This window comes from Ailuropoda melanoleuca, chromosome 4 (assembly GCF_002007445.2).
Source record: "Ailuropoda melanoleuca isolate Jingjing chromosome 4, ASM200744v2, whole genome shotgun sequence".
Lineage (NCBI taxonomy): Eukaryota > Metazoa > Chordata > Mammalia > Carnivora > Ursidae > Ailuropoda > Ailuropoda melanoleuca.
The window spans coordinates 109,348,878-109,363,154 of NC_048221.1; the positions used below are offsets into that span (position 1 = coordinate 109,348,878).

At 41.7% G+C, this 14,277-nt stretch overlaps 1 protein-coding gene across 2 annotated transcripts in view; it reads left to right on the plus strand.

Moving 5' to 3' along the window:
- The window catches only part of NPHP1 (nephrocystin 1), a 58,834-nt gene extending 48,648 nt beyond the window's left edge, over window positions 1–10,186 (plus strand). For both annotated transcript variants that reach the window (XM_019807791.2, XM_011234541.3), the window contains exons 17-20: window positions 268–380; window positions 3,839–3,912; window positions 8,201–8,245; window positions 9,837–10,186. In XM_019807791.2, the coding sequence (XP_019663350.1) occupies window positions 268–380; window positions 3,839–3,912; window positions 8,201–8,245; window positions 9,837–10,109 (505 nt within the window). In that variant the 3' untranslated portion in view covers window positions 10,110–10,186. The remainder of the gene's footprint in view (window positions 1–267; window positions 381–3,838; window positions 3,913–8,200; window positions 8,246–9,836) is intronic.
- Window positions 10,187–14,277: the final 4,091 nt, after the last annotated feature.

Sequence of the window (14,277 nt, forward strand, 5' to 3'; positions counted from 1 at the left end):
TAAAATGAAAACAGAAGACTGGCAAAACAGTTTAGACTTGAAGGTGTACAGATAGAAATATTACTTTAAAAAAAAGAAATGTTAGTTTTCTGAAGTTTACTGTAGGCAACTTATAGGGGAAATTTTCTTTAAAATTTTTTAAAAAATTTTCAGTAATGAAGCAAAATTTGGAACTGTTCATTAAAGTAGTAAGTATATATTTTAAAAACACTGTAAGTTGGATTGTAGGGGGTTGTTTAATGAATACATGTGCTTCTTCTTTAACAGTTTACTGCCAGAAACATTAATTGGAAGTATGTGTTCCATTCACTTGTTGATATTTTATCGCCAAATTCTCGGAGATGTACTCCTGAAAGACAGGATGAGCACGCAAAGCACTGGTAAGTGTCTTTGCAAGTTCCTTACGTACAATAATGCATCATGCTTTGAGTAAATATAACCTACACCATCCTTTATCTTCTGCTTCTGAAGATGACATTTGGAGTAAAATATTTAGAATGGCATCAATGTCAATAGATTACCTCAGATGCACAGCATTGTACTCCATTGTGCACCTGTGTATACCCTGTGTAAGCTCAGTATATATTCAGTTATTTACAGTATGCATATTTTCACATTAGAAATTCTGGAAATTTGAGATCTTGAAACTCAGATGTTTTCCCTCAATGTCTTGAATAACCTGGTTTTACCACGTTTGGCATGTACATCATCTTTTTGGGAAGAGACCAAAATCACCCAAAATAACTGATTCTTAATGCATGAAGTTTTAATATCAACTGATTAGGAAAAATTAAATATAGGTAAGAGGTATTCAGGTGTTCTATTTTTATTCTTGTATCTTCTTTGTGAGCTTGAAACTTTTTCCCGGTAAACTGTTAAAAACTAATTTTTAAAAAAATCAAAGAGTTGTCACACATGATTGAACTTGCAAACAGATATACATGTGTTATAAGAATTGCCTCTAGGGGTGCATGGGTGGCTCAGTGGGTTAAGCATCCAACTCTTGGTTTTGGTTCAGGTCATGATCTCAGGGTCCTGGGATTGAGCCCTGTGTCGGGCTCCACACTCAGGACAGAGTCTGCTTATCCCTCTTCCTCCGTCCCTCCCCCCTCCCTGGAATAAATAACTAAAATCTTAAAAAAAAAAAAAAAGAGAGAGAAAGAAAAGAAAAGAAAAAGAATTGCCTCTAAAAAAAAAATTTAATTTTAATGACTAGTCTTTGAATTCAGTAAATCAATAAGCAGATATGTATTGAGTGCCTCCTATATGCTAGGCATTGTACTAGGCCCGGTGATGGATATGACAAGCATGGGTATCCCTACCCTGGTGGAGTGACAAGACTTCAAACACAAAATTATATGAATAACCCTTTTAAACCTTCTAAAATAAGTGTTCTAAAGGAAGAAAGCCAACATGAGCATACACTAGGAAGACCTTAGGGAAGTCTGTAGGCAAGTAACATTTAAGATAAGACCTGAGAGAGGAGTTAGAGGTGTGTGGGAAGAGCGTGTCTGGGCAGAGGGGCCAGTGTATCTGAACACCCGAGGCAAGACAACCCAAGTATGTTGGAGGGATCACAGTTGAAAGCGGTCTAGTGTGGCTGGAGTAAGACCAAGAGCCCTACAATGGCTTAGCACTTATGAATAAGTAGAGTTCATGGTGAGACAGGAGTCCTTTCCCAGGGACTGAGCACCAGATAGGAAAATAGAAATGGAACTCTGTGTCAGGGAAGTACCACCTTTTCTCAAGGAATAATTATAACTCCAAGGGAAGGACACTTTAAGCTTTTTCATCATCACTTGCCTTTGAATTTATTTCAATGACTCTAGAAAAATTTCATGAATGATATGGCTTCTTAGAGAGGATAAGGCTTATTAGCTTTTCTGTTGGTAAGGAGATTACTCAGAATCGTTGTCATCATTTGAATCTGACCATCAGAATAAACCTGGTAAGACCTAGAGGAAGGATTTTTCTCTACTGAGGACACAAGGCCGTAGACTATATTGCCCATGCCATTTCAATAGTGTCCTTCCTGCTGTGCTTCTTTGCACAGATCTTTCATGTGCCATTATTTATTGTGGAATATCAGTATTCTCCTACACGGTATTTAGGCCTATGGCTAGAATCCTCAACTCCTGATTCCTTTCATTTTTATCCACCACCATCCATTGACCCCAAATACCAGTTCTGGGGTCCTTCCCCGAGCTCTGGTGGACTGGAGTCAAGCCTGAGCAGCCTGTCCCACGTCTCCTGTCCCCTGGCACTAATTGGTTCCTGTTCAACCTTCTGAGAGCAGAGGTGCCTCCTAACTGGTTCCTTTTTTTTTTTTTAATTCTAGTATAGTTAATACACAGCGTTATATTAGTTTCAGGTGTACCATATAGTGATTCAGCGCTTCTATACATTACTCAGTGCTCATTGCGATAAGTGTACTCTTCATCCCCTTCATCTATTTCACCCATCCCCCATCCACCTTCCTTCTGGTAACCATTAGTTTGTTTTCTGTAGTTAAGAGTCTGTTTCTCAGTTTCTCTTTTCCTCTTTGTTTGTTTGTTTTGTTTCTTAAATTCCATATATGAGTGAAATCATATGGGATTTGTCTTTCTCTGACTTATTTTGCTTAGCATTATACCTTCTAGATCCATCCATGGTATTGCAGTTGGCGAGATTTCATTCTTTTTTATGGCTGAATAATATTCCAGTGTCTGTGTGTGTGTGTGTGTCTGTGTCTGTGTGTCTGTAGTCTGTGTGTGTATCTCTTCTGTACCCATTCATCAGTCTATGGATACTGGGCTGCTTCCATAATTTGGCTATTGTGAATAATGCTGCAGTAAACATGGAGGCACATATATCTTTTCAAATTAGTGTTTTCAGAGTCTTTGGGTAATTACCACTAGTGGAACTGCTGGATCATGTGATAATTCCATTTTTAATTTTTTGAAGACCTTCCACGGTTTCCCACAGTGTCTGCCCCAGTTTGCATTCCCACCAGTAGTGCATGGGGTTCCATTTTCTCCACATCCTTGCCAATACTTCTTGTTTCTTGTGTTTTTTATTTTAGCCATTGTGACAGGTGCAAGGTGATATCTTGCTGCGGTTTGAGGTTTGTTTTTTTTGTTTTGTTTTTTTTTTTAGAGAGAGTGCGAATGGGTGGGGGAGGGGCAAAGGGCAAGTGAGAGAGAGAATCTTAAGCAGACTCCACGCCCAGCATGGAGCCCAATGCAGGGCTTGATCTCACGGCCTGAGATCATGATCTGAGCTGAAGTCAAGAGTTAGACGCTTAACCGACCGAGCCACCTAGGCGCCCCTCACATCCTGGTTTTGATTTTCATGTTCTTGATGATTAGTTATATTGAGCATCTTTTCATGTGTCTGTTGGCCATCTGTATGTCTTCTTTGGAGAAATGTCTGTTTATGTCTTCTGCCCATTTTTTAATTGGCTTATTTGGCTTTTTGGTGTTGAGTTGTAAAAGTTCTCTAACTAGTTCCTTTTACTATACTGCTGTTATGTCATAAGGAAGAAAGATTGGAAAATAGCAAAGAAAGAAGAACTAAATTTTCTAGTTTTATTCTGTTCAGAGCCACTTTACTTTCACCCTACAAGCTCTCTCTACTTGGTACAAGACTCATTTCAGAATTCCCTGGGGTATGGACATAGGGATGGATGGAAGTTAAGCAGAAAGCTTTGAGCCCTCCTAGAGGTTAAAGTGTGTAGAATGTGTTATCAATAAATCATGTGGCACAGTAATTTTCATCTGAATGAATGTTTTTATGTCTGTTGCAGTCAAATACATTGGACGAAGTTAATTAAAATCCTTTTTGTTCTTTTGTATTTCAGATTTAGTTAGTAACCTAGTGTTGGCCACCTTCCCCCAGCTCTTGGAGCAGCCTGACATGATGGACGCTCTCAGGGTGGGTACCACACATCATGATGGAAACCTGATGGGTTCTGAAAGCAGTTAAACAAACACACCATGTTAGTGAATTCTGACATCTGCTCTAGGGTTTGTTTGGGGTTCTTCACTATTTGGACAGTGCCTCCTAACCCCTCTCCATTGTCTAGTTAACTTGGTCTCATCCTTCCTTCCTTTGTATGAATGCTACTTCCCAGGGCTGCCTCCCCTGCCCCGAAAAGCAGATGGAGTGCCCACTATGCACACTATTGCAATCTCTTGCCTGTTGTTTAGTCCTTGACTTAAGATGGCCACTGATTGTGTCCTAAGAGCAAAAATCCAAAGTGGTTTGTTAGATAAATCAACCGACCTTTCAGAGGAGAATCAGGGCATGCATTTAATTTTTATTTTAATTCAACATATACTGTCTGCTATATGAAATAGCAACAGGATATTAGTTTCAACCATATGAAACCATTAGTTTCAGCTATTTTTTGAACTTAATATATCAGAGTCAACAAATACTAGGAGTCCATTATGCCTGTAAGGCAGCACTCCAATACCATGATAAGTGCCATCGGGGATGTATAATCCAGGTCCTTGAAGATTTAAAGAGGGCAGTAAATGAGGATCGGTAACCTATTTCATAAGAGGTCCTCAGTGAGATAGACCTAATAAAAAGCTGGAGCCACGTTGGATTTTGACATGCTGAGATGGGAGAGAAGACGACAGGTAGAAGGATCAGCATGAACCAATGTTTTGAAGCAGGAAGGAATAGAGAGTATTCTGTTTGCTCTTAAGAAGAGTAAAGAATCCAGCTGGGCAAGTAGAATGTCATCTGCGGATAGGCAAAGTGGATGTGAGTCTCATGTTGCCAGTGAAGAGTGTGTATGGTAGGCGGCAGGTAATTGGTACAGGGTTCTGCTTTCAGAAAGCCTCTGACACACAGGCAGAGACGTACCCGTGCAGGAGGGAGGTGAGCTATGCTAGGAGGTGATTCCTGTCAATAAGGATAGAGGTCCTGTGGGCCTGACAGAGAAATGGAAGGAGGAAGCAATCACTAACAAAGATTTTTACTAGACTTTGAAGCTGATTTCGTGTAATGGTTTGGCTAGGTTTGGCGTGTCAACAGTAGCAATGAAGTTTTCTGCAAAAAGACTTACTGGCATATGACTATCCATAACTTCAGACAAGTTCATTTGGCACTAGCATTAAATAATGCAGAATTTCTCTTTTTCCCCTGTAAAGTCATTAGTATCATAATATCTAGTCATTACACAGAACACAGGTCCATTGATTTCATTCGACAAGTATTTTACAAGAGCTCACTGTGGTTACAGCACTGTGTAGGTGCTGGCATTTTCTCCAGGTGTGTAACACTCATAGAATCTGGAGCTTTAGGGGCGCCTGGGTAGCGCAGTCGTTAAGCGTCTGCCTTTGGCTCAGGGCGTGATCCCGGCATTCCTGGATCGAGTCCCACATCGGGCTCCTCCGCTGGGAAGCCTGCTTCTTCCTCTCCCACTCCCCTGCTGTGTTCCTTTTCTCGCTGGCTGTCTCTCTGTCACATAAATAAATAAAATCTTTAAAAAAAAAAAAAAAAGAATCTGGAGCTTTAGCACTAATCTAGTCTAAATGCGGCATTTCCTGATGAGCAGAGAGCCCAGACAAGGGCACTGCAGGTCAGCTCTGGAGGCATCCAGATCCGCCACTGGCTGAAGAAGAGGCACATAGGTAAAGTTTTCCTACACATTATTAAAGTGAAAAACAAACACAAACCATTTGAGTTGTAGCAAGTGTATTTAAATATATATATTTACATTCATATATCTGCCTATAAAACTATCTGGAAGAATATACTCTAGAAAAGTAATACTGATTACCTCTGGATCATGTGTTATCTTATCTATATTTTCTTAACGTTTCCACAGTTAATTATTTGTACAATAAATAACAAAAATAAAGAAGAGTGCTCTGTTCCTACACTCTTGAGCCTTGTCTTCATGGCATACCATGTTACTTAGGATAAGCCGGCCTGTGCGGTGGTAGCTGATGCAGGTTGATATCTCGCTCGTGGCACCTCTCCAGCATGGACCAGTGGGAGACCCTGCTCCATGGTCACCTGAGGCTGAAGGCTGGTGGAGACTCTACTGTCTTATAGCATCATCTAGAACAAGTGGCTTCCTGTGTTGCCAGTTGCACCTGCAGGGAAAGAGAATAGAAGATTGTCCTTGGACTTTCCACTGCCTTTGCCCTGAGGGGGCATAGGCCATATCTGCTCATGTTTCATTGGCCAGAACCAGTCACGTGGCCCCACTTACCTTCAGGAGAGCTGGGATATGGAGTCTTCTGTTTGCTCCAGAAGGAAGGAAGAAGTGGATCTTGGTGTATAGTAATAACTACCCTCTCCCTCCTGCCATGCCACACACACACACATGCATGTTTGCTGTTTGCCACTGAGTTACTGTAAGTGAAACACCTTACTGCTTGCTGGTAGCTCAGTGAAAAATGAAGTGAGACCTTGACACAACAAACAATAGGCACATTTCACCAGACATTAAGTCTAAAGTTGCTATGTGATAGTCATGTGAAGCCAGATATCTTTTAAAGTTTACATCATGAAGTGTGTGAACCTCCTGGTGTCAACTTAGCTAAGTTTAGTTTGTTGGTGGTGTTTTAATAACAACAATAATAGTACCTGGCCTGTTTAGTAAAGCATCCTGACCCTTAGGGTCCTCTTCAAACTCTCCAGGACCCACAGGTGCAGCAGTCAATAGGGTGGTGGACCACAGTCTCATAAGGTGGTTCTTTCATGGTAATAACTGACCATTCATGGTAAGAGATCATGGTGAATGGGACCATCCCAAGACGTGGCTCATTAGGGCACAGCCTGTGATCTCTTGGTAGGAAACTTCTCCTTCATTTCATGGAGAATCTTGTTCTTGGTGCCATAATGTCATCTTCACCTCAGGGCCTCCCTACTGAGATAAGGGCTGATGCTTTCATGGAATCCATGAGATCAGGCGCCAACAAGAGAATCCCTGCAGGCAGGCACGAAACAGAGGCCTGGAATAATGGGCACATTCCCCCCTTGCTTATTACATTTTGCCCAGAACTGGCGCTGAGAAAGTCTTCAATTCATATTTCTGTGGGATTACTTGAACTCTGTTTCTTTTTCTTTTTTTTTTTAAGATATTATTTATTTATTTGAGCATGAGAGAGCACAAAAAGGGAGAGCAGCAGAGGGAGAAGGAGAAACAGACTCCCTGCTGAGCAGGGAGCCCAATGTGGGGCTCGATCCCAGGACCCTGAGATCATGACCTGAGCCCAAAGCAGACGCTTAACCAACTGAGCTACCCAGGTGCCCGAGACCAAATTCTTTTTGTCTACTGAATTTATTAGATGTCCCTATCAGAGTCCCTCCATCATCTCCTCTCCTTCAGCAATGACTGAGAACATTTAATAAACTATGACATTTGTAAAGTTTGTATTAGTTTGCAAATATGGCATTGTGGCGTGTGCTAGCTTATATTGGTGTTTTTTTAATGTTTTTTTATTATATTATGTTAGTCACCATACAGTACATCCCTGGTTTTTGATGTAAAGTTCAATGATTCATTAGTTGCGTATAACACCCAGTGCACCATGCAATACATGCCCTCCTTACTACCCATCACCAGCCTATCCCACACCCCCACCCCCCTCCCCTCTGAAGCCCTCAGTTTGTTTCTCAGAGTCCATAGTCTCTCATGCTTCATTCCCCCTTCTGTACCCCCCCTTTCTTTATCCCTTTCTTCCCCTACCGATCTTCCTAGTTCTTATGTTCCATAGATGAGAGAAATCATTTTTTTCTTTAAAGAAGCTTGTATGAAGCTTTGTGGACAAATTGGGATATTTACTTGCAAAGCTGTAAATATCATTTATCTCCTCCCAACCCCTGTCTTCATCACGGCAGACAGAATTGCAGAGAAATATGGTATTTTATTTTATTTATTTTATTTATTACTGTTCGGGTGCTATGTTTCTGCATTTTGCGTGGATATGTTAGTGTTTCACTGATTCTGTTCTTAAATTAGCTTCATCTTGGAAGAATCATGATGCTTCCCAGGTAGCTTTCACTGCCCCGTGGATCTGCTTTTGGGTCGTTAGCAGTAGGTGCCTACAGATTCACTTCGTACGCGCACGGAGAAATGCGCTGTCCATACAGCGTTTTTAACCCTGTCCATATGTTTAATTACTGTGAAGTTGCAGGAGTGTGACGAAGGCTTGTGAACACTGGAATTAATATAACGTATTTATTTGTCTTCTAGAGTTCATGGGCTGAGAAAGAAAGCACATTAAAAAGATCAGAGAAGGTAATGTGACTTTTCACTCTGAACTGAATATTTGCAGTGCTCACTGCTTGCTTACACATGCTAATAATGCCTCTGTCTTAGCCAAAGTAGCCATAGTCATAATCCCTCTTAACCAGTTAAACTGTGTCATCATGGTTGCAGAGACATGTTCCAAGAAGGGTATGGGTGAGCGATTCCAACGTAAAAAGAAACAGTTGATCAAAACAATCATTTCAGATCACTGAGTGTTATTTGAGAAGTTTCTAAACAAAGTGTCCAATTGGCTATCATATTTCTCTTGCTAAAAAAAAATCCTCTAGCTCTCAAAGTCCGTATCATGTTAAGAGAAGGAAAAGGAAAATTGGCCTAGCCAGTGTAATACATTGAAAAAATGTATGGTCCATGCTTACATTACCATAGAAGCTTGGTGATTACCAAACAGAGCTTGTATTAAACAGTGAGTAATGGCTTCACTGCTCTGATCCAGGGTTCACAAAGTTTTCTGTAAGGAGCCAGAGTAAATATTTCTGAGTTTGCAGGCTGTAAGATCTCTGGTACAGTACTCAACTCTGCCACGGTAGCACAAGAGAGCTACAGACTGCGTGTAAACTCTGAGCACGGCTGTGTTTCTCTGAAACTGTATTTACAAGAAGAGGTAGCAGGCTGCATTTGTCTCATGGTCCATGGTTTTTGGACTTCAAATCTAAAAGTGTTAATTATCTGCAAGGAACATGGGAGAGCAAACTAAAGCTCCTAAAATTTTAAGAAACATGAACTGTGTGTTAGATGTAATATATGTGTATATCCACACACAGAGACATGCACACTATATATTGTAAAAAGTGTGTTATATCCTTATTTGAGCTTCCATTTGACCAGTACCATCTACACTGGACTTTTGCTAAAACTGGCAGGATTAATGCTTTTCTAAGGCAGCATTAGACAAGGTGCTGGGCCTCAGGCCTGTTGAAATTGCCCACACACAGGGTTGCTTGGAGGGGCAGTATCTGTGTGTAGATATGTGTCGCTATGCTCCCTGAGAGTCCCACTCCAGCCTGTCAGTGTCAGGGGTTGACTGGTTGTGTCCCTACTGCGGTACTCTTGCTATCTGGAGAGGATCTGCACATTCTTACTCCCAGGCTGTCCTTTCTCTGGATTTCATGCCACCCTTCTCTTCTATCAACTTGACATTGCCTCTGATATGCTGTAATTAATTAAGTGGATACAGCTGACTTCACATTGTGTTGTACTTATGTTTACCTGGAACCACACCCTTGTCACTGGAATTAGATTTCAGCACCGCAGTGTCCTCCATGAATGTGTGAGACACCCTCAGGGGAGCTTAGGAGACACGCTGGTCTCGAGTCTCTCCCAGACTCTCAGGGAGAGCAGCTCGTCTCTCCTCTGTAGTGACTCTTGCTTGCTTCCACTTCAGAGAGTGCTGTTTCCTGACCGAGTAGCTGGTGCAGAGCCAGTTACTTGCCAGACACGAACGGCACCCTCCACTCCACCCCTTAGACGGATTTTAGTTTATAGACTTCATAGTATTTAACACTTAAAAAGTAATGACGTAGATCATTTCACATTTATTTGTGGTGGTGGTGTTTTCCAGAGAGACAAAGAGTTCCTGAAGGCCACGTTTCTCCTGGTTTACCATGACTGTGTGGTCCCTCTTCTGCATTCCACACTCCTTCCCCCGTTCAGGTGGGCAGAAGAGGAGACAGAGGCTGCCCGGTGGAAGTTTATTGCTGACTTCCTTAAGCAAAACCAAGAAAACGAGGGTGCACTCCAAGCTCTGCTGTCGCCAGATGGAGTCCATGAACCTTTCGACATTTCAGAGCAGACCTATGACTTCTTGGGTGAAATAAGAAAGAATGCAGCCTGACAGTGGTGGCCCTTGACCCTCAGCTTCCCACTTAATCTGATGGACCCTCCTCGATGACCTGAATAAAATGACAGAACCAAAAGTAACTGTCATGTTATCACTTAGGCTTTATTCTTTTTTGTACAGACCACTTTCTATAAGAAATACTTACCTGATAATTTGAATATGTGTTAACACAATACAATACATTTTATAAGGAATAGTATTACTGAAATTTAGAGAAATTTTTTTTTCAAAACCAACTAACTTAAATTTAAGTTGAGTGTATCCATAGATTTGTGTAAGAGCAAGATTTTATCAAAAGCTACATTTATGATTATTCAAGAAAGTGAAAATACAAATAAACTATTGGGACTATATCAAAATAAAAAGCTTCTGCACAGCGAAGGAAACAACAAAACTAAAAGGGAAACAACAAAACCTACTGAATGGGAGAAGGTATTTGCAAATGACTTATCCGATAAAGGGTTAATATCCAAAACATATAAAGAATTTTTATAACTCAGTATCCAAAAAACAATCCAATTCAAAAATGGGCAGAAGGCACGAACAGACATTTCTCCAAAGAAGACATACAGATGGCCAACAGACACATGAAAAGTTGCTTAACATCACTCATCATCAGGGAAACATAAATCAAAATACAATGAAATATTACCTCCTACCTGTCAGAATAGCTAAAATCAAAAAACACAAGAAACAAGTGTTGGTGAGGATGTGGAGAAAGGGGAACCCTCATGCACTGTTGGTGGGAATGCAAACTGGTGCAGCCACTATGGAAAACAGTATGGAAGTTCCTCAAAAAATTAAAAATAGAGCTACTCTACAATCCAGCACTACTGGGTATTTACCCCCAAAATACAAAAACTAATTCAAAGGGACATTTATACCTCTATGTTTATAGCAACATTATTCACAATAGCTAAACTATGGAAAGAACCCAAGTGTCCATCAATAGATGAATGGATAAAGAAGATGTGGTATATATACAATGGAATATTTTTCTACCATAAAAAAGAATGAGATCTTGCCATTTGCAACAACATGGTTGGAGGTAGAGAGTATAATGCTGAGGGAAATAAGTCAGTCAGAGAAAGACAAATACTGTATGATCCCATTCATATGTGGAATTTAAGAAAACAAATGAGCAAAGGGAAAAAGAGAGACAAACCAAGAAACAGACTCATAACTATAGAGAACAAAGTAATGGTTACCAGAAGTAAGGTATTAGGGATAGGGGAAACGGGATGGAAATTAAAGAGTTCACTCACCATGATGAAAAAAATAAAATGTTTTAGAAAAAGAAAGTGAAGGGGCGCCTGGGTGGCACAACGGTTAAGCGTCCGCCTTTGGCTCAGGGCGTGATCCTGGCGTTACGGGATCGAGCCCCACATCAGGCTCCTCCGCTATGAGCCTGCTTCTTCCTCTCCCACTCCCCCTGCTTGTGTTCCCTCTCTCGCTGGCTGTCTCTATCTCTGTCGAATAAATAAATAAAATCTTTTTTAAAAAAAAGTGAAAAGACAGTCCACAGAATGGGAGAAAATAGTTGCAAATCATGTCTGATAAGAGGCTAGTATCTAGCATATATAAATGTCGGATTATTGGTGATAAAATTTATGTTGTAAAATGAAGGGGAAATGGAGAAAATTCTGCTGTTAATCACTTGATTCAATCTAGTATTTGAATGTGCTTTATCCTAATTAGATATAAAAGCAGGATCTAGTTTTGCCTTTTCATATAAGTGCTCAGGGGTACCTGGTGTCTCGGTTGAGCATCTGACTCTCGGTTTCAGCTCAGGTCCTGATCTCATGGGTTGTGGGATCCAGTCCCGCATCAGGCTCTGCGCTTAGCAGGGGGTCTGCTTGAAGATTCTCTCCCTCTCTCCCTCCCCCACTCTCTCTCTCTCTCTCTCTCTTTTTCTCTCTTGCATACAAGCGCTCTTTCTCTCTCAAATAAAATAAATAAATCTCAAGTCCATATAAGTGCTCTTCAAAAAAAAACATAAAACTTTCAGGCTTTGAGGAATGAGTTAGCCCACCCCTATGTCAAAAAACCAAGCTTTGTTACATTTCAGATAAACTTGTGACCGCTGGTGAATTGTCCCAAGCCTTCACTGTTAGTAGTAATAATACAACTGGCATTCATGAAGTGCCTACTGTGCATATTCAGAGTTAACTAGGTCAATCTCCACAACTACTTTCAGAAGTAGGTACTATTTTGTTCCTATAATACTGCTGAAGAATCAGGCCAGGGAGGTCAAGCACTTTGTCCAAAGTCAGAGCTAGTAAGGAGCGCAGCTAATATACCAAGCAAAGCTACCATGTGTAATTTTCTGCCGCCTAAGGTACTCCTCTCATCAGGACAAATGTTGAGGAATTGCATGTGCAAATAAAACACGAGAGGACCATTTGAAAAAAAAACCATGACCAATTAGAGTTGAACCTAAATAGCCAGAGTACCAATTGAGGTACTTTTTCTGACCACATGCTGCCTTGGAAGAGGCATTTACTTTTAGAGATCCATCATATCATGAAACCCCTCAGCTTCGTCTTAGCTTGCCCTAAACCCTCAATCAAAACTCCACTTGGGCCTTCCTCTCAGAAATTAACATGGTATGACAGGGTTCCCAGCCACAAATCTGACAAAGGAACTTGGCCTTGAAACAGAGACTTCACTGTATCTCCAAGAGTGGTTTTCTGAAGAATCTCTCCGTCTCCCCTCTGTGCCACGTGGGCGGCTGGACATCCAGACACCATTCCTATGGCCGTCATGATGCAGCTGCCCCATCCCCTTCCCAGGCACTGCCTCCCCAGCTCCTGCTTGAAGGGAAAGGGGTTCCACCTTTCCACATGGAGGTGGCGAGAGTGTGTGCCGGGAGTTTTCCGCATTGTGTCACGAAGCTGCCTCATCTTAGGTCCCTGTAGTCTTGTTTGAAGGTACCATGAAACCATGTCACTCACCATTGTGAAGGTCATGTTTTGGTAGAATCTTTATTTTCTTAAAGATATTATTTGTTTATTTGAGAGAGAGAGTGCACAAGCTGGGGAGAGGGGCAGAGGGAAAAGGAGGAGCAGACTCCCCGCTGAGCAGGGAGTCCGATGTGGGGCTCAATCCCAGGACCCTGGGATCATGACCTGAGCCGAAGGCAGACACTTAACCCACTGGGCAATCCAGGTGCCCCTTTTGTAGACTCTTTAATTCCCTTTTCTACCTTTTTATTTTTTTAATCACTTAGCTTAGTTTTAAACCAGAGGTTGGGCGTTTTGAATGAAAGAAAACATTGCTGGTGAATTCCTTTCAGCGAATGTACACGTGAAGAGAGCAAGCTTTTTTTAGAATGTATTTTCAGACTGTCTTCTGTGTTCGTTTGAAATGTGTCATGATTAACAAACAGGAGCAACTTCACAGTCTCTGACACACGGGGAAAATAATGGGAACATGAGAGAAAACAGTTTCAGAAATGGTTGGGCCAAAAAGTGAGGCACGAAGGCAGTTAGTCGAAGTGGAGGAAACCGTTCCTCAGGGGTGAACATATCTCTGCCATTGAGACACTCCACATTGTCTCTTCAGTCAATGGAATCTTTTTCAAAAAAAAAAAAAAAATAGTGAAACCTCCCTGGCTTTTAAAATGTCACTTTCTAGTTTCCAAAACAGGAAGAGGTTGTCAGGCAGCCAAAAACATCCTGGAAATGAGTCCTGGGGTCTGTTTCAAGGAGTGTGACTTGGCAACGCTGAATTAATTGTGAGAGCCTTGGTGGGGGAGCGGCAACAGCGGAATCAGCAGGCCTTTGCCGAGTGACCCCATATGTGCTGCCTTCCTGTGAGGCCAGGGGGACTCCCTGCCTCAGAACCATTGGGGGGGGCAGGGAAGGGGGTTGACGCTGGAAACTGCATGGCCCTCTCTCCCCCAACATCCCAGCCTCTTATGAGTGATTGAGTGTCATATCCATCAGACCTGCTGCAGGTGAAAAATGTTGTGATTCGCTTGTCTGCGTGCATGGGCTGGATAGTGAGGGGACGGGGCATGGAATAAAGGGTGGGTACAATCTCAGTCTTGAGTGGTTTTTATGGTGTGAGGGACGAGGCCGAACAACTCACAAGGAACCATTTGAAATATACCACACGCAAACAGAGCAGGTTTAACTTGCCAACCCAGTAGCATCTGGGA